Below are 20,962 nucleotides of genomic sequence, written 5' to 3' on the forward strand. Positions count from 1 at the left end.
TAGGACAAGCATGGTTGAGGGCTTCAGTATAAATGTCCACTGAAACAGTTAAGTAAATGAAGTTTCTTTGCCTTTAAGCACTGTGGTGGCATTGAAGGGACTGGAAATGCTTCACGCCACTCCATTAGATTACAATCAAAAGGGAAACTAGGTGTAATGAGAACTAACATGTGCAACAGACTCCTACTGGCACTGACACTTCCATAAGACCCCATAATGTGAAACTAATTTAAGGTCAACAAGCCCCCCTACCCATAACTAAGTCAACTATGCAGGTGCAGGAGCAGTTTTAGAACATGGATTAGGATTACACAACTTAGGTTACTGTACACCTGAGTGCTCTCTTAGATGGAGAGTTAAAACTACCAGGCCAGGCCTATATAATTAGCAAGCCAAGTTTCATAACTATAATCAAGAAAGTACACCGATCCTAAGTAACATTATGTTGAAAGAGAACATTTCATGCCATTATACAATCATCTAAATTGTAAGGCACTTACCAGTGCACAAAAACAGGGAGGCTTGTACAGACCTCTTCCGCCATTTGCAAGATTCACCATGTGATGTGTGCTTAAAGCGATGGAAACAGCTTATCTCAGAAGCATCAAAGCCTAACAGTTGTATTTGCCTTACAAAATGAAAGCAGGATACCAAGAAAATGTGACTTGAGTGGCCCAAGTAAGGAAAATAGCCTTTTTACAGACCTTATTTTTAACAGTATTATAATGGGCTAGGTCTACACAATATAGGCAAAGTACCATTTTGACCCATATTGTGACTGCAAAATGCTCTGCAATATATTATAACACTGTGATGTAATGAGGTTAAAAGATGGCCTGCAGGATTTTGACCAAAATTATTTACATTTGTTGGATGATGTGAACTCCTTGATTCATCAAAATTCATCTGGCACATCTGTTGTTGTTCAGGATGCTCACAGCACATACTGAGACTTATAAAAAGAGCTTAACTGCATACTGTAATCTTCTGTGATGTTAGCCATTGCCATGATACTCAAACAATAATTTGTGCAGCCCTGTAGCAATATAGGAGTAAAATTAATTATTGGATACCAGCAACTTCTTTTAACTGTGAGGCCAATTAGAATACTTCCCTGTGTTGCTGTCTAAACAGCATGAACTCCTTCATACATTTTTCACTAATTTAAAATTTGTTAGTGCAAGTTTAAATACATATCAGGGCAGAATTTTCTACAGTAACTTACTCCTTACAGCTAGCATGCACAGGCCAGGCTAGGCTGTGGTTTCAGGCTACCTTGTGGCTCAAATCACATTCATAAGATTAAATAAAGTTTTCTTTGTGATCAATTTAGCAGCTCATGTTTTGGTAAGTCAGTTAACTAGGCCAACCCACAGCCAAGCATGTGTACTCTGCATACATGCCCATCCCTGGTCTGCATGTTCCAACTCATCCAATCCTACTTCAACCTTTAAAAAAAAAAAAAAGACAAACTCAAGCCAGAGTCCAAGACACATTAACACTGATGTTATTCTAACTCTGCTTTAATTACTCAACCTGGTGCCAGCATGGTTAGATTAATTGCTCCAGTGAAGGCATACTTTTGGATGGATCCTGACTCTGAGCTTTAAAAGGCCTGCACATGATCATAGTACACTCCAAATGGCTTTTATTTTTGGATTTTATTTTCGGAGGTAATCCGAATCGCCTATCTTATTTTAATTATTTCTCTATTTAGACATGGCAAAGGCCAAGAAACTGCTCACTGCATGCTTTTGTGCAAAGAGAACCCGTCATATGTGCAGAGCATGTTTGGACAACTGTTTGCCTCAAAAAGATATACACGCATTGTAAGCTAAATTGATGCAAGAGCACCAAGGTTCTCTAGGACAAGGGAGTTTTGGTCCTAGAGGTGGGTCACTAGGCTTGCACAAAATACTTTTAAAGAGGCACTACAGCTAAAATAAAAAATGTTATCACTACATCGGTCGTAAATATGCCTACTTGCCTCAGCGGTGTCACTGCAGTCTTGAGGCTAAGATTTTCCAGTTACAGACAAGGAAAACCCCTCTCTGGTGATGTATCTTAATGTGGGAAGAACTCTTAAAAAACTGGGCTGGATGATAGCAGGCTATTTGAAATGCTAGTTGACTAATCCAAAAGCTAGCCTGATAGCTAACGTTGCTGCTAGGGGTTCCCAATAGTTGAGGTATCTGCAAAATGCATGCTGGGTATTGTAGTGAGAGGACACTGATGGACGAAAGCATACAATAGATATGGTAATTATAAAATTTGTAAAACCAATGAGGCAGAGGCATACACTGCTGCAACAGAATATGACACAACATCTAACTAATCTAACTAATTACAATATTTTATTATGTGCTGTGAGTATCCTGACCAATCACAGTGTCATGTGAGTTTCTGTGGGTGTTTGAATGAATCATGGCAATCACATGACCCAATAAACAAATCATTTTGGTCATAAATACTGCAGGCAGATCTTTAACCCTATCAGGGAGTATGTATGTATGGTGTTTTGTACAGTATATTGCCAGTCATTGCAATTGCAATATGACATTCTGTCAGTACAGTGGAGTCTAAACATCCCTGCTCTAGGTTTTGGGGTTCTTTTCATCAGGCATTTCATTCCAAGCTGGAAAATAACTAACTAACACAACTGCTTTACCTCCCTGAATAGGTTGCACAACACATGTTATTCATTGTGATACTGGCTCTTGCAATACTGACATTGTAGAGGAGCGCAATACATAAGTGAGACCTCTAAATGACGGAGAGGCTGTTTACATCTTGTATCAACATGTTTTGAAGTTCAGATTTTATCTGACTGCATGAAAAAACAGGTGTAAACACACTCCGGATGCATGGTGATCTAATTTAATCAATCTAACCACATTTCAAGTGGTCAACAGACACATCTTTACCACATTCAACACACATAAATGGAATGTGTTTTCTACATCCGCATACAATTAGGTCTCAACTTCTCTCTCCTGTCTAAAACGTCCTCTGGACAGTTATAGTATTGACCACTGCAGAAGTCACAGCAGCTGCAAGACAAAGCCTTCTCCTCCACCAATGCAAATGATTTGTTGCCCGTTTTAAAATCATGCTTTCAGATACATGACAGGCTTTAATTTACAGGCAATACCAGGTGAGAAAGCATGCTTACTAGGGATGTAATTATTCACAAAATTCATTTGTAATTTGATTTGATATGATATGATACAGTGGTATCTTCAATACATGTTTTGATACAGAAAAAAGTAAAGAGTGGCTGAAAATCTTCCTCACAGTAATACGTTAAGGTTTCTATTAGTTTCTTAGTTTAGTTCAATAGAGCGATCAATATTATAAATGAGGCTTAAATATGAATAATTTCAAAATCGAAACCGCAATTTGAAAGAGCGCGATTTTCGCAAATCGCAACAGTTGCGATTTTAATTTTGCATTATTAACAATGTCATTCCAAGTTTTAAGAGTAACGATTTAGCCCAATGAAAACGAGTTGCATCACTTCATCTATTTCTTAAGAACAAAATATATTTGTAGATTTGTGGGGTGGACGTTTGATACAATGCAGACCACCAATACAGGCTTAGGGCCTAACTTATACATTGCCAATTTAAATCACAATCACATTAGATAATAATCATTCAGCTCCAATTATAAAAATACATTTTGAAATTTTAAACAAAAGTTGTGCTTTACAGCGTCCTGATCTCTAGCCACAAGCTCATATGTTATCCCCAAGCTAACATACTACCCACAGGCTAACCTGATGGTCATAAAAAAAAAGCAATAAATTACCATACAATATGATGCACTGTGATCAAATGTAATATACTGTAGTGTTACATCCCTAATGTTTTCAACAGGTTACTGGAAGAAAAATGAAGACAACATGTGTGTCAATGTGTTTTTGACTTGAATGCAAAATCAGTTCTCATCTGATCACACTGGTGACACATTTTAGTGAAAAATGTAAATAGATTCTGGCCAAAGTTTATCAAGATCCAGACATGAAATAATGTAAAATAAAGTGTAAACAGCCTCTAAATGTTGTAGTGTGTGCTGCAAGCACCCCAACCAACCATGAACGTGATGGCCTAGTTAGTGTTTAGATGTATCCAACAAATTCAGATAATCAAAGAAAACATAAATGCAGACCTATTTTGAACCAGGTCTTATCGAGGATTTATCAAAGTATTTTCAATATACTGGAAGCTGTATCATGACTGTAATTAGTAGGAATATAATCTCCATACGGGCTTTTGCCCAAGGCCAACAGTCATAAATCACAAAGTTTCCGAAAGCAAGTTTCCCAATGCAAGTTTCCCACCAATTCTGACTTCCAGCAGCTGGCCCGTCAGTGTAAGTTTGTATGTGTTGATGGCAGGTGCAGGTGTATGGAGTGAGAATGGGAGCTGAGGGCATGCGTGCTGCACTGTCTGCACTGCCCACTGCTCCAGTTCTGGTATGTAGATGGAATGCGGAGAAATTCCTTCTGTCCGCCCGGCCACTGTTCACAGCACACAGCCCCCAACGGGCCAGCACGACCCCCACCATCTCCACACCGGCCCCTCGCTCAGCAGGGGCAGCTCCACTAACCTCTCCTCCAGAACCCCTCACAGCCTAACACACACTTTCCACTCTTTCCCCCCCTCTAAAGCAGAACAGTGAGCCCATGACACCCAGGCTCTGGAGAAAACAACAGATTTGGCTGTTTGCTGTTGACCTCACAGATCACAACAACTTTTTTGTGCACCCTCCTCCCTTTTTGAATGCTGCTGCTTGGTTTACACAATTGAATAATACATCTAAACAAACGGCTGCTGTCAAGAACTGCACATTTGTCTTTTCTGTCTTATTGCTTATTGTTCTGTACTTACTGTCCGCTGTACTTGCATGTGCTTTATAGTTTTTATGTACTTATTGACTTTTGTACTGTTATCTGACTATCGATAAGCCCTTACATGGCCAAGGCCCACCGGCAGGCCCAAAGTTTTATTACACACTTCTATAACCTAAGAATAGCTCTGCCAGTTTGCACTGAAGTCCCTGTAGTTACTGAATAATAAGCCTTAGTATGTAATGAGCCAGAGATTTTAAGGGGTTAAAAAAAAGAATCTATATCAATACCAATTCCCTTTCGATATTTTTCAATATCTTCTTTTTAATTACAAACCAAAAATAACTTAAACCAGAAATGAGTGCGAAGTGCTGGAATAGGTACATTTACAGTATACTTACTGACTGTAAAAAAAAGCGGCCTAAAGAAGTGCTGACTTTAATAACAAGCTTACAGAATGCTACTTAGACAGCCAATCAGCTGTCTAGATTTTGGAACAAGCATACTTATTGGCTCACAGATGCCAAGACGGTCTACTTAGGTATTAAAATTCAGTACTGAATGACAACTGTATAGCGTACTGGCAACGACTTTTACTATACTGGTAACAACAAGTTGTTATCCAGTTATTTGCATAAATTTCACTCGACATCAGGATGGAAAATCTGGTACGTGACTTCTGTACTGTTGCTTTATCCACTTGTCTATAGTGGACATTGAATGCAGCACCATGTTCTGAAGGAACTGTATTTCGTTCCTCTTTCAACACATGCTTCTCCTCTCAACACACTCTCATTACAACACTGATGACAAGGAAAGGAAAAGTTTGGCCTGACTTGACAGAGTCAACATTCACCGCAAAACAAAATGAAAAGTATGGTTATAGACTGAAGTATATACCTAGAGCAGTGCTCCTGACTGTTCCCTTATACTCCACCCAGAGTGCTACTCTACCTCCCCCTACAACACACACACACACACACACACACACACACACACACACACACACACACACACACACACACACACACAGCTCCAGTGTCAGGGCAATTGAGCCGAGAGAGCTGATGAGCAGGCAGTCCATTAATGGCCCGCTAGCCAGAGCACTGGAAGTGGAGCATGGCCTCTGAAGGGGGTTTTGGGGGGGAGCATGGCAGGCATACTGAGCTTTAGGAAGAAGGGGGGAGGGGAGCACATGTACACATACACACAAAAGCAACAATATCCAAATCCTCGGACATGCATCAAAGGCAGATAGCTGTTTAATCATAGACTGCACAGATAATCTAAAGATTAACTAGGTTTCGGATGCCTGGAAGTACGGAACTGCTTACTGTACCAAAGAGCCATGGAATGCAATGTACAACCTGCCCCAACAAGACTAGGTCTACGGCTTCCTTCCCGGAAGCCAGTATGTTTAAACAAACAGAAACATGAACTAAAAGAACTTAATTACAATAAACTCAACCTTCAGGCACATTCTAGGTAGATATTAGCTCGAATCCTGTACAGGAACCCACTGATGAACATCTTCTATAGCTTCCAATACTCTTGCCTTTGCTCTGACCACTGGCATAAAGGCCTTGAGCAAGGCAATTAACCCCAGGATGCTTCAAGGTTGCTGACACATGGCATCCATGGCCCTTTAGGTCAGCATAGTGGTCTTAAAAAAGAATAAGTCTGTTTAATGAGTCTACCATGAGTAGATAAGCAGGGGCACTAGTGGGTAGGCCTGTGCTGGTAACAGATTTCTCTTATTTGAGTAACTGTATGGAAAATAACCATGATAAATAGTTAAACCAGGTTGGTAGGGGGGAACCTCCTTCGTGTTGGTTTCCTGTCTGGTAATTTTGCAACTGTCCCTTCCACTGAAGCAGACATGGGAGCAAGCATGGTAGTAGTGTGTTAGTGAAATAATAGGACGTAACAGCACAGTTCAGTAAAAGTTTTGGTTGTAGCGTTAAGTCATCTTCAAATTTGGCCACAAAACTGGTCCTGGACATTTATCGTCTCCAAGTTTGTGGCTGTTCGTCTTCTCTGAAGCCATTTCGCCTGAGGCAAATTGAAAAAGCTCATTTCACCTGATGTAGAAAGCTGACTGGGGCACAAGCCTAGTAGAGGGAAATTTTAATTCAACTAATGAAAACATCAACAGTTACAGAAGTAAAAGTGTAGACAACATGGGTTAACACAGCTTGGTAAAAAAATCAATTTTACACATTCCCCCATCAGCCCAAATGCATGCTATGTTTGGCGTCAGAAGTTTGCTTTGTTTCATAACAAGCTACACAGCTATAGATACTGAAAATATATTGAAAGACTATCCTCCATGTTGAAGCTTGACTTGCATACATTAGCCTTGTATTATCTAGCTCGATACGCACAAAACTATTGCTGTAAAAACTGGCAATTTTGCTGCGAATTTATCAGCAAAGTAGCTTAATTCTGCTCAAGAAGCTTAAACAAACCTCATGGTCTCTCACAATATTTGTTAAAAATACGCAAACCTTAAAATTATATATATATATATATATATATATATAGCAATCTAACTAGTACAGCCTGGACCAAACAGCCACTTTGTAAGTGTGCTCACTGTCTCACCTTAAGAAAACATGCCTTAACATACCTCAAGGTCATAAAAAGACACATGACTTCCTTTTCCATGATACCTGAGCTGCTGCTTGCCGCTCATGACGTCAAATCAAAGCAGACCAATAACACATGACCTGTTAACCATTCACTTTACCCAGAATCAGGTGTACCATCAAGTCCTTAAATGGAAATCCAACAGATACCACGAAGTACCAGCTCCATTAATAAATACTCTGCTCATAAAAACACTGGTTAAACTGTACAAGATGGTCAAAAAACATCAGCAGTAACAGACATGGATCAAAAGCCATGAGGGCAACGTGCTCATGCTTAACAGCTTAGCCACAACTCCCAAAGGCCCAGCTGCTGAGAACCATACTGAGCAGTCTGTGTGCTTTCTTGCTAATCCATGTTGACGTTTGTTCACACTACCACACAACTCAGGAAGGCGTTTTAAGTCAAAAAACAACAACAAGAATTACTTAAGCTCTAGGTAACGTTTAAGCTGGCAGAACAAAGTGGAGCTTTAGTGAAATATGTTGGTCGGAATGATGCTAATAATGGGTTGTGGTGGAAGTGGTTTGGGAACATATGAGGGAGAATTTATAGGCTGTGGTGAATGAGCGTGCTTTGTGTCTCAAACAGAGCACTTCTGCAGAGCACTAACCACTTTTAGTGCAAGAAGTATGTTCACACTGGGAACTGCAGCCACATGTAGCAAACTGCTAACACCCGCATGATGATGGGGAGCATGTATCAGCTTCAAACTGTCAATTTCAAATATTTTAGCCTTTAGCCTTTGACAACCATTTGTACACACTCATTTCTGCTAGTTTGAGATGTGCATCTAAGGATTTCTGAAGGTAATAAATGATAACTGGGTATTTACAATGAACAATTCAGCGGCTTCAGGTACCATGCAGTAATTTGCCATTGGGTTTAGAGTAAAGCATTAGTGTCTGATTTGAGACAATACTATCATAAAAGTATTTAGAAGTATATAATGTGCAGAGAAGGATTTAGTGCAGTGTCATATTTGGGAGAGACTAGTGGTCTTTCTCTGGTTTTAACATCAGTATCCTCACTGTGATTTGAGCTGACAGAAACACAACAGCGGATCTCGTAGGCCCATAGGATCCACCATGCAGTAAATCCAAAGCACCTCTACTCCAAACACAAAGAGAAAGCAAGCTGTACAGAAGCAAGGGTCAGTCAATGACATGAAGGCAATATAAGGAAAGAAAAAGACAGACATTTACCTTTTTAATTTACCCCTCTCCATCAATAACCTGTACAAGGTGCAGTGCTGGAAGGTACTGATAAAATTTTACATTACAAGATATTCCAACCATACCACCTCAATATCACGGAGTAAGTAAAGTTCTTCCCCAGATTCTGAGCATATTGTTGACATCAGTACTTCAAGGAACAATGACAAGCTTTTCATTACAACGAGGCTTAATTAGTCCTGTTTGATTGGATTTAGTGCAGCACAGTGTGTGAATGTTAAATAATATCATTACATTTATCATTTTTGCTGACATTTCTCTTAAATGTGATACTATTGTTTCTGTTTTGTTCCAACTTATCAAACCCCAAACAATAAACTAAATATCGTGATGCATATCAAGACAAATGTGTATGTGTATATATATATATATATATATATAGATGTTTATATTATATTTATATTACCCACCCATACCAAAATATAGACAATATAACAGCCAGCATTTTTTACTTTTTTACCTGAATATTTCAGTGACCCCAAAGAAAAAAGTCAGAGAGAGAGAAACAGAAAACAGAGAGAGACTCAATTCATGAGAGAATCTGGGCCAACTCTGCAGAGAATCACATGCATGGCCTCCCACAGAATTGAAGGGAAAGCAGCAATACATAGAGAAAGAAAGACATTGAGAAAGAGAAACAGTACAAATGTAGTTAACAGCCAAGTCACCCCCCTCCCTACATTTAAAAGACAAACTTAGATGTTCAGACATACACTGGATAAATATGGCTATAGCTTAGATATTTTTACTGGTACCACTTTTGTGCTCTAAGCTGTGCTCAGAAAGCCTCTCTCCAAGATACTGAAGAGAAAACTGCTACAAGATAAAATATTTTAGTTCTCTTTTTCCCCCTCAGGAAGTCATCCTGAAGTAAAAATATAATAGCTTGCACAGCAAATCTGGTGCTGCAACTGCAAAACCTACATGCACTGGAACAACGTCTAGTAGACGTGAAAATGTTGCACAGATTGCTGTTTATGGTCAAATTCCACTTGGTTTTCCTCGTTTTGCATACAGTAACATTCCTCTGTGTGGTGCGAGGTCTGCTTTGCTAACCAAGAAATGCTAATCAAGCAGAGTTATCACCTTAACGAAAGCAAGAGAAGCAGTGGATAAATGAGAGGGCAAAGAAGAACGCTGAAGAGATCAGACGGACAACAACAAAACAAAAGCAAGGCTGCTGGACAGCAGATAAAGGCAAAAGCGTACACTTTGAGGTTAACATCTTAAAGCCTTGGCCTACAGTTGGAGTATATTTGGTTCTTTTTTACTTGGCACAGAGGACACATGCACACTACTGAAATGAATGAAGCCAAAAGCCCTGAAAGAGCCTAAAAGACATCACAGAATCACAGATAAGTCTCCTTGCCAAACCATCTCATTCAGAGAGGCACTAAGTGTTCATCCTGATCAACTGTTGCATCACAACATTCAACAGGGAAGAAAGAGAGAGCTCTTACAAAAAAGGTTCATTCAGTCTTAAAATGGCACTTTAAAGCAAACAGGGCCAATGACTCGAAGAAGAAGAAAGTCAATTGAGACTAAACTTGACATCCAAAGAACAGAACAAGACAAAAGGAAAACAACTGCAGGAGAGTGTCCTGGGGGAAGCGCAGGGCCAGGCCAAAGCAGCTGCCCGGATGAACACTCCGAGGCAGAAAAGGCGTGGCTGAGTAAACATTTCCAAAGCTTTTCCAAAAACAGATTGGACTGTAGCTAATGGGCAGCTGGAAGAGGCTCGAGGAGCTGCAGGGTGGCCGAGGGATTCTTGGCCATTTTCTTTGCTGGGTCTCACTGAGCCAGGGCCCAATATTTTTGACCTCCTCATTATGACAGTAGCACTCCAGCTTTACAACATGAGCCCTTGTGCTGCCTTCATCTGCTCTTAATGTGGCAGTCTATGTGCTATAATAGGGGTAGGTGATATGACCCGATGATCCGATATCATTATAATGATAATGTATGCCATAATAAGGCTTTTGGAGAGTACTGTAGACATCAGCAGAATGCTCAACAACTCCATGCGTCATTAAAGGGCCTGCATTGTGGAAAACCACATTTTTCACAACTTTTTTGTACATATGCAAACACTGTTAAAAGCTTCAAAACATCCTCTGCTGAGTCTATAAATGGAAACGAAGGTGCAAAAGCAGCCCGCTTTGAATTCACTATATTTGTGATGTCACGAAAATCAACATATTTACATTTATTCACCCATGTAGCCCACAGCAGTTTAGCTCCATCCATTAACACTAAAGTTATAAGGAGTTTAGGGGCAGACTTTTAAATGTAGCACAATACAGGGCAGCCAACCAGAACAGAGGTCATTTACATTAAAATCAGTTTTGTCTAGTGCATCAACAAAAACAGCCAAGATCTATACATCTACGAGATCTATAACTATTTGTGGCACATAATGTGGGATTTTACAGGTCAGATATAAATACAGCTTCCTTTAAAAGAAGGTTTAAAGACTCCCAAGTGGTGTAACTAAGGATTTGTCTTATTGTTAGGAAAATTCAAATCCTGATGATGCAGAGGGTCCAAGACAGCATAATGAACACATTTTAATTGAATAAACTTCTTCTGAAATGTTTAATTCATTATGAATTTTTTAGATGTGCCACTGATGCATTACTCAAGAACACTCAGAATAAAATATCCTGATATGTATTGCAACATTAGATTTTTTACTATAATGCTCACTCTTAAGCTACAAATATGACGCGTATGTCCTCAGTGCTAATCAATCGGCAATCATTTCCAATTTACAAGCCAGCTTCTCCATTGAGGATTTACATTACCCATGCACCATCCCTGGAGCAGCAGATGACAGGAGATCAATGCTGATTTCTCATGCTGTTACAACTTAGAGTTTGTCAACAGCTCTCAGACAATGCTGTGAGGGGAAATTTGGGAGAACTATTGATCTTGTTGTTAATAGGGTAGATTCATTCAATTCACCCCCTCAGGGGTTGAACAGTAACCACAAAAACATGTTTGGCACAGAGAAGCCTATGATGGTGTTTATTCCTGTCACGTGAGGCCAGCACACGAGTAAACGTCTTGTTATTAAGTGACTTGTTCTGTTTTGTCAAAATGCCACATTAGTTCCACTTCTTACAAGTATTAAATCTGACATGCTTTTACTCTGATGAACACTGGGCTTGTGCAAGTTCAGTTCACTGTACTCAAGAAATAAATGTCTTTCATATGCATTGCCTACCCACTTTACATGATACACTGCTACAGAAGTAAATAAATCTTTGAATGTATGTGAATGTAGGAGTTTAATTACCATGCCAGTGTATGCACCCCACTGTGTAATAACAATGGTGCTCTATTTGGGCCATCTTGGTTTGGTCTGTTGCCTACAGTATAGCAACAGCAGTCAAATCGCCCAATTTCTACACATCTGACTGGAGAAGGAGGCTAAAAAAGTAGAATTAAAGTTGGTTACGCATTGGTCTGTCTAAACTAGGGATACTGAACTCCTTTAATTCAATTTGCAGTCCTGGACTTTCCCTAGATGTGCCGATCTAGGAATTTTGGGCTGATATCTGGTACACTTTATGCAGATATCAGCTGTTGCGTGTTACATATTAACATTTATAAAAGCTAGAAACTGATACCTAGATCCACCTGGATTAGTATTACAAAGAAATAACATTTATTTCTTGCATGCACCAGTATGGGAATTGCATGTTCATGAAAAATATTGATAATCAATACTTTTCATGTACACATCTGCCGATGCTGACGCAGCAAAAAGAACATTTATGAAGCGTAAAAGTTGAGATTAGATCCACCTGGATTAGCATTACAAAGAAATACAAAATACCTCCTTTAGAGTTGCAGAAGCATCTTTTAGAATAGTAACCCAGCGTCCATTTTTCGCAGTACAATAAATATAACCAATTATCAGTTTGAAATTGGTCAAACCTAAACATCTGTCTGATCCAAATATCTGCTGATAAGGGTATGATCCTGATGTAACTGTGCACTCCCTTCTCTGAAATCATCAGCTCTGAACCTAACAAACACAAAATCCTCCTTCACACCCTGCAGTGCCAGAAGCTGCTTTCTCTCTTTTGAAAACAACTTTTCATGCACTGACTTTAACCAGTCTCTTATCTTCAGACATCAGTGAAGCATGCAGTTTCTGATGTGGCTTATTTTCAGAACAGGGCCAGTCTTCAATGTGCACGGCCATGTCATGTGTATGTGCTGAGGGCATCTAGCGAAGGCCCCTCCACAAGACATGTTGTTTTAACTAGTAATCTGGGTCTGATTAGTCAGGGACCCGTGTGTTTACATTTCACATGTAATCTCTAGCTTGCCTCGTCCTGCTGCTAACTAAACAGAAACTGGGAGGAGGGGGGACCCCTGTGCCTGCCGACAAGGCCTAATGGGTATGGAAATATCCGGGCCTTTGTTGCTACCGTCCAGGCATGAGCGTTCAGCTAACCCCAGGCTTTAAACAGGCAGTTTCTGGTGACCGTGAAGAGGCCTCGACTGGTTAGACAAAACAGGATGGCTCTCAGGAGCCCCCGAACACTCTGCAGAGTGAGGACAAATATCTTTACACACCAACACCAGCTACATTTACAGGGCTAGACAGTTAGACTGAGATGGAGTTCTAAACTGAGAAGCCTGCTCATTTGATAAAGTATGAGAAAAGCATCAACCTAAAACCATTTTATTCAACGATTACTCTAACCCTGAGTATCTGTTGCTAATTAGAGGAAGAAAAAAAACCAAAAGGATTGCCAAGCAAGCATCACCAAAAAGCAGTGTTAGTCATGAGTCTTAGTCAAACGTCAAACAGTGATATGACAAAAACTCTTGTGCCATAAAATTGTGTGTGAAGCAGCTTTAGCTGCAAGTTTTATCTGGCCTTAAAGGACACATATTGCAAAAAAATGTAAACATATGGAAACTAAGCTGCCAAAACAACTGAATATACCTTTCTTGTGTTGTCACAAAAAGCAGCACAATCTGCATATTCAGTCCACAGCAGTTTAGCTCTGCCCATCCAATCTGAAGTTATAAGCAGTGTTTCAGCTCTGAGTGCTTCTTGAATGAGACACAACATAGCGCAGCCAGCCAGAACGGAGCTGATTTACATATAATCAGACTTAGGGTGCAATAACAAAAAACAAGTTTCATTCAAAAGAATAAGAAGAGGCTGGAAATGATCATGTACAAATGAATTACATGAATTTCAAAATTATAAGAGGACCTCCAATGAAATACCAACCTTGAATCACACACCAATTACCACAAACAGTATTAGGCTTTACATAACAAGGTGGAGAGAGATAAAGGGTGGCTTTTGACCCCCATGCGAAGGATTCAAATTTCAGAGCATTCTTGTCCTTGCCTGCCTAGCAACAGAATACTTCAGACACCAGCAACACCAAACAGCAGCTCATGATAAACATTAGCCTGTATATGCAACTAGGAGTTTCTTTGACTTTGTAAGGAAGGTGACTGAACATACTGAAACACAGAAGCAAAATGTCCATCATATCAAAACCCTGTAACTCCATTTCCTTTTTTAAAAAATAGTTTGAAAATACAAGCAGCCACTTACATTGGAAGTACTTCACACAGACTGGACCAACAGAAATGGTCTGAAATGATTTCTTGCATGTTACAATTTACCAACGTTTTTCTTTCTCCTCTAAAATTTTTTTATTTTTGTTACGACAGCAATGAGACAACCTTTTTAACTGGATAACACTTAGAAAACTACTTTAAATATATAAGCATTGGCACTATCCCAACATAAAAGTCCACTGTGACACTAAACATCTCCCCAGTGAAGTGATAGGAACCTTCGGCAAATAACAGAAACTTTGTCTCCACCAAATCCCCGTTTTATTCCTAAGAGCCAAAGTGTCACATGTCACACTAAAACGTCACTGACTCACTCTACACTACACACCAGCCTCCAAGCATGTTTAAGAGACGTCTGGTGTGTGCATGTTCTCTCTTCATTTTATCTTCTGCCAGGGCATATCTGTCATGATGGCTTCCAATAAAACCCCTGAGACTTCATAAAGCTCTCTGACATTCTTCTTGCCGTATCGGTTTCTGAAGGGGAGGTTTCCCATGGGAACAGCAGCAACCTACAGCATGTTCGAGTGCCAAGTTTAAGGCAGGCAGCCTGCATCCTCCTTTCTCGTACCTCAGCACTGAAGTCATTCTGGCTCCAGATGTGGGGCCGCAGCTAATTTGAGGGCAGCTCCGAGAAGGTCAGTTTTATGAAGTCAAGTCTGTCAAAACGTCTTTTACAGACATGGTGGTGGTGAGTCACATACAGCGCTCTCGTCATGTGCAAAGACACAACTGACAGGTTCCAAAGACATTACCGAAACTAAGATCTGAGTGAATTAAGCTCTTTGCCCAGACCACACACACTGTACATTTCAACATATAGCTGAATAACAGAAGTCAAACAAAGAGTGTGAGCAAATATGCCAATGTGGCTAAGAACGAATAGAGGCTAGCAGAGGCGAAACAAGTGCCATGCATTTTTATTCCCCTTGGTGGTAATTTAGCTCTTGGTGAACCCCAAAGATTTTACTGTTACAGCTATTTACACGTATAGTCCCCATATAAACAAATTAAGCAACAATTGGTTCACATGAATAATCAAATATCAAAATATTAGTGTTCTTGGCAGCTTTGAAGGGCACATGACACCTGCTAAGCCTTTCATGACAACTAACATAAAGTTTATTTAAGACATCATTTCACCAAATAAGTGTTTATAAATGTCTATATAGGTTTATGACAGATGTCATGAAAGGATTCCGCAAGTGTTGCGCAGCTTTACGGACACTGCATTTGCATAGAGTGTTACTGACAGAGAACGCATGACAGATTTACAACATCAAAGCTTAGAACTGACACTTGATAACTGATCGATTTTTCTGTCCGTTAAAGTGGTTTTGACCTTTTGTGCAATATTTCATTTACTTCATCCAAGCAAACGGCCCACATTTGGCTTCACACTACAGGGCAATAATCAAGTATTTAAGTTGACTAGATGAAAGACCAGAGATATTTTCTTTTCCAGGGTAGGTATCTTATCCTGCATCTGACCGGCTGTCTACTGTAAACCAGAATGTCAGAACTCATGCCACATCTGCTGGAAATGCAAACAAATTAATTACGATTCTGTGGGCTGGGAACACCCAGCAGAGTCACACCAACTCAATCCACTTTAAAGGAAACTTTAGGCCTGCTGTTAGCACTGCAGCTGTTTCACAACTTGTAGCCATTCCATTGCTAAATAATCAGCTGATAGTGGTTAGGAAATTCAGCCACATCTGAAAAACAACACTGCAACTGACTCGCTTTGCAATAATCTAGGAGCTCAGCATAAAGTATGGAAATGGCTTTGGAAACCTTTTCTCTCAGTACCAATCACAATGTCTGAACTCAAGGGCCCATATCAGGTACTGATCCATTAGCAGTGCTCTAATAAGGGACTGATATAGAGCAATGAATACGGAAATATACAGTAGAGTCTAAAGAGGCCTAATAGAGACACTCATTTACCAACATTCTTTTAAGGACCGTGCAAACTTGTCAATTATACAGTATACAGTCGAACGCAAATGTTTGGGCGGCCCGGTCAAAATTCCATGTTTTCTTGATTTTCTAAGTAAAATTAAGTCAACATAAGCTAAAATTTTAAAGCACAATTACTGCTTATTTGCTGAATTTAACACAATGGAAACAAAAAAAAAAAAAAATGAAATGTGGCCTTTGCAAAAACTGTGGCACAGTTCATCAGTGATGTTTTTTTCTAATATTTTAAACATCTAAATTAAAAAACAGAAATTGTGCACAAAAATGTTAACTTATTTTACATAGAAAATCATTTCTAATCATTTCTAATTTGCCCAGATGAGTTTTGCATACAACTGTACAACCAAATCTGTTGAAGTCAAAGCTAAAGCAGATAAAATGTAGAAATTAACCAGATTAACATTAAGGAGAAATGTGGCACTTGTTTCTTAAGGGCTAACAAATCAGTACAATGAATAAAATGCAGACATTCTAGCATGTTGGCCCAGAATCGCCGATATGGTCAGCTCTTCCGGAGTACAATAAATGTTTCATGAAATATCAGTTTGAATTGTCAGTCTGATCTAAGCATCAGTCCCATGATGAACAATTATCAGCAGATACTGACATAATTCCAATACAAATCATGCATCACTACCAAGAAACAGGTACCGAACGTCCATTTAACAAGGTTAGTATCAGCGCCATTACCAATCCGCCATATCGGATCAGTGCATCACTTGAACAAACTAAGGTGAGCCCCCTTTTGTGTCCATTTTCAAACTGCTGTACTTTGAAATCACCAGTCAAGAGGTGTTTCAACTGAACTTTCGCAAACGTTTCCTGCCAACTTTGTTTAAGTGAAATTCGCCCTGCGTGGCCAAATGACCCCTGTCCCTCCACATGAAAAGTCCCTACAGTGATCAAGGGGGAAGCCTTCAAAGGGAAACAAAAGCGATCCAGACCTCTGAATAATTTAGGCTCTTTAAAACTGCGGCAACCCGATGAGGCGTTTGAAAGGCCGACTTCTTTTGATCTCTCCTCAAGTAGACACCAGCAATGGTGTTTGGGCAGATGAGCTCGCTCGCATTACGAATGCAGGAGAACATCTGTTCCTGGAAGCTTTTCAACACCTGTCTAGAAGAAAGCTTGTGCCTGTGACATGTGTTGAGGAGAGGTAGAGGGGGAGAGACAGCCATGTACAGACACAAAAGGGCCTGATGCGCCTCTTCTCACCTGAGGGGACGCGACAGTAAGTGAATCAAGGCTCTGACGCAAAACCAAGTGCTCTGACTCAGGTTCCCTTTACTTATCTAACATGCAAGTGTGAGTAAACAGAACAGGGCTAAGAAAACAACCTGCCTGCTTAAATGATACAAATGCTCATACCTAGCAGAACAGACATAGACTGACTAACAGGGTTGCAGAAAATGACTGACAACATGCAGTTCTTAAAGTCTTTTTAACAGCTACTTGGTTTTGCACATCTTATTTGACTCTCTTCGGTAAAGTAAACGACAGAAACACAGGCACTGTGGTATTAGAAATTCACAAAAGTAGGCATGATGAGCTCCTGCTGGAATTCTACCTAGACTCAGGGGTGCCTTACCTTGACCCACTTTCCTGGACAATGAGTCCCAGAGACTGAGCTTTTTGCAGCAATTGTTTAATATTTCAGCCTCATATTCAGTACAGTCGCAAAAGCATGCAACTCACACTGCAGCAAACTCACAGCTCACAAACCGCACTACCCAAAAATAAAAAGGCACCAAAAAAATAAAAGGTGTCATGCACCTCAGCCAAAACCATCCTTTCTCTCATGACTTTACTTACAGATCTCTGCACTCCACTTCAACAATGTTTAACATGGGCTTTTCCTTTTAAGGAAAAGCTAGTGGGGGGCCATAATTTAGGCAACCTGGAGTAAACAAGTTCCTAAGAGTGAAAATAAGGTGCCCGCCTCTTGTTTCTTGTTGCACTGAAGTGGATAACTAACAGCGTCATACCTCAGCATAACTAACTCCAAAGCTTGCCTTCATGAATGCTATTATAATCACACAGACAGACTGTCCTAGAGGAAAATGACAAAGTACGTAAACGCACTGGAAAGTGCCAGTAATGCACTTTCTAACTGCGTTATTAAGTTAATACTGTCATGTAATCATGTTTAGGAACCAAATATACACAAAGCCAAAAGGAACACATGCACATTAATCTCACACTCAAGTTGATGGAAATAAATGAAAAAAGTTGGATTTTTAAAAACACTTAGTCCTCCAACTTAAAAGGACCACATCAGGTATGGTGTACAACAGCCAGTTACTTTAGTATACTGCAATATTGCACTGCCTGCCAAGGCAGAAGCACAAAACCCTTCTGAAATCACTGCTTAAGTAAAATCAAAGCTGTTTAATATGTTCAATTAAAGCTCATTAACATGCAAAAGACAGACCCACCAATGCTTGGAAGATTATGTCTTAATGTTAGGAAAGAAATATTAGAAATATTTAAGCATTTACTCCAGAAACTGTGCAACTCATACTGATAACATCTGCGTCAACCAACCACAGCAGGTGGGCAAAGTAGGTTTATTGATAATTTGCAAATAGCAAATAAATAATAATTTGCTAAATAACAGCAAATGTCGATGAATCTCAGGGCTGAATACTGAAGCCATGCAGGGTTTAAACACATCCGTCTTACTACTTTCTTTACAGAGTCTCAAATCGCAACAAAAGCATTTTAATGACACCAACTATAAAACTGAACTTTCACAAGAAGTGAGAACACAAACTTGATATTCAGAAAAACACAGTGGACTGGTCATTCATGCCCATGTGTCCTATGGAGCACTCACTCATAAGCTTCCTGCTGCTAATGACCAGCACACATGACAGACGCCTTCAAACGGCTCTTCCGTTTCATTCAATAAAGACCAGAAACGTTTAACCAGGAGCGAAAAACGAGGTTACAAAGCACTACAGACAAGCTATGAATTCAATAAACTCATAAACAAAGTTTCTAAAAGTACCGAAGTGCACTGTGAGTCCTCCAAATAAGTTAATCCCTGCAACAGAGACAAGAAAAACGACTGCGAGGGTAAAAAACGACCCTAATTAAGAGTGAACCTTACCTATGCTGGCTAGCATTCACTTCCATTGAAGTTCCGGTAGCACCATTATCAGCGCTGAGTTGGTCGCTGCCGTTTTTAAACGAACTTTTCAACAATTCCTGAGCAGCAGTGGCCAAACTATTGCTCGCCTTGTCAGTGAGAGGGTGTTCAGTCAGTGAGCTGCTGTGCTGGACGCGGTGACTCTGCTGCAGTAAAGCAGCCTGGACCGCTCCGGGAGAGGAAACGGAGGAGAAGTGGAGCTGCGCCGCCGCGGGGGCTACCCCGGTCTCGGGTGCCAGCAGCAGCGACTCGGCTACGTCCAGATCCACACTCCTCACTTTCCGCAGCTCTCTACGTCTCCATTGCGAACTCTCCGCCGCGCTTCGCTTCGCCTTGCCGGGACCGCTCGGCAGACCGGGCACGCTGGAGCTTCCCCGCAGTGCGTCTCCCCCGTCTGCGCCGCCGTTTGAGTCCAACGGTCCTGACGACGAGGTCCGGCTCCCCGCCGTCGCCATTTTCTGCGCTGAATTCTGCCACTTAATAGGTTTGTGTGGAAGAGGGAGTGGAGGGAGGGGGGCAGGAAGGGAAGAGGGGCGGAGCGAAGGCACCCCGCTCTGTTTACATAGTGACGGGAAGTTCGATTCAGCTTCACGAACCGATTCGTCCGGATTGGCCGGTTCAGTAAGTCGAACTTCGTTCAAGTTTTGGGAAGTTCGATTCAGTTTACCGAACCGATTCTCTCGAGTTGCGCGATTTAGTGCATCAAACGTTGCCCTAGTGTTGGAAAGTTCACTCAACACTGATACTATCAAACTGTTTCGGTAAACCAAACGATATTGTAGCGATGTAGAGATTCTTCTGAATTGTGCGTTTTAAATTATAAAACATCTGATTCAACCGATTTCCTTTCGAAACCGAATGAGTTTCACTGTACTTACATCAGTTTATGGTTCATCTTATGGGCATTAGAAATAAAACAAGCAATTAACAGTAGCGAAAAAACTAAAAAAGTGCGAAAATGTGCAAAATACAAATGTGAATGCTATGCTTCCATAAAAAACTTCTTAATTCAGTTTGGCTTGTGCATCGGTTCGACTGATTTAGTGAAAAGATTCGGTTAAAAAAAAAAGATTCGTTCATAGTCGGACCTCACCATGCGAACACGTGGAGCGTTCAATCCTTCACTGAGCCGAGTGGTTAGCGGTAGCCTACTGGCTAAATTCACTAAATTCTTCGACTACGATTTCTGCGATTTAGGTTTATGTACGCCACAAATTTAGGTTGTTACTGCGTTCTAAACATTTAGGCATTTCCATGCTTCAATAACTTATCCTTACAATACTGATATTTTGTACGTATGGCGGACCATACTTGAGAGTCCAAAACAGCATAGAAGAAATGTTGACTCTGTAATGTAATTCAAAGGGGAATGCCACCAACTTTTAAGAATTTCTTAAGTCATTTAAACTTGCCAAGTGAGAATTGTTCACAATGGTGGTGATGCATCTGAATGTACATGAAAGCTACTTA

General features: G+C 40.3%; 1 protein-coding gene across 4 annotated transcripts in view; it reads right to left on the bottom strand.

Annotated features, from left to right (window-relative positions):
• The window catches only part of map3k1 (mitogen-activated protein kinase kinase kinase 1, E3 ubiquitin protein ligase), a 48,147-nt gene extending 28,195 nt beyond the window's left edge, over positions 1-19,952 (bottom strand). Inside the window, exon 1 of one of the 4 annotated variants that reach the window (XM_036595919.1) lies at positions 19,454-19,952. In XM_036595919.1, coding sequence (XP_036451812.1) covers positions 19,454-19,947 — 494 coding nt within the window. In that variant the 5' untranslated portion in view covers positions 19,948-19,952. Of the gene's footprint in view, positions 1-17,929; positions 18,115-18,153; positions 18,530-19,453 lie in introns of those variants that run through there. The other 3 variants (XM_036595920.1, XM_036595922.1, XM_036595923.1) reach the window with 3 other exon arrangements.
• Positions 19,953-20,962: the final 1,010 nt, after the last annotated feature.

This window comes from Colossoma macropomum, unplaced genomic scaffold (assembly GCF_904425465.1).
Source record: "Colossoma macropomum unplaced genomic scaffold, Colossoma_macropomum, whole genome shotgun sequence".
In the NCBI taxonomy this organism is placed as follows: Eukaryota; Metazoa; Chordata; class Actinopteri; order Characiformes; family Serrasalmidae; genus Colossoma; species Colossoma macropomum.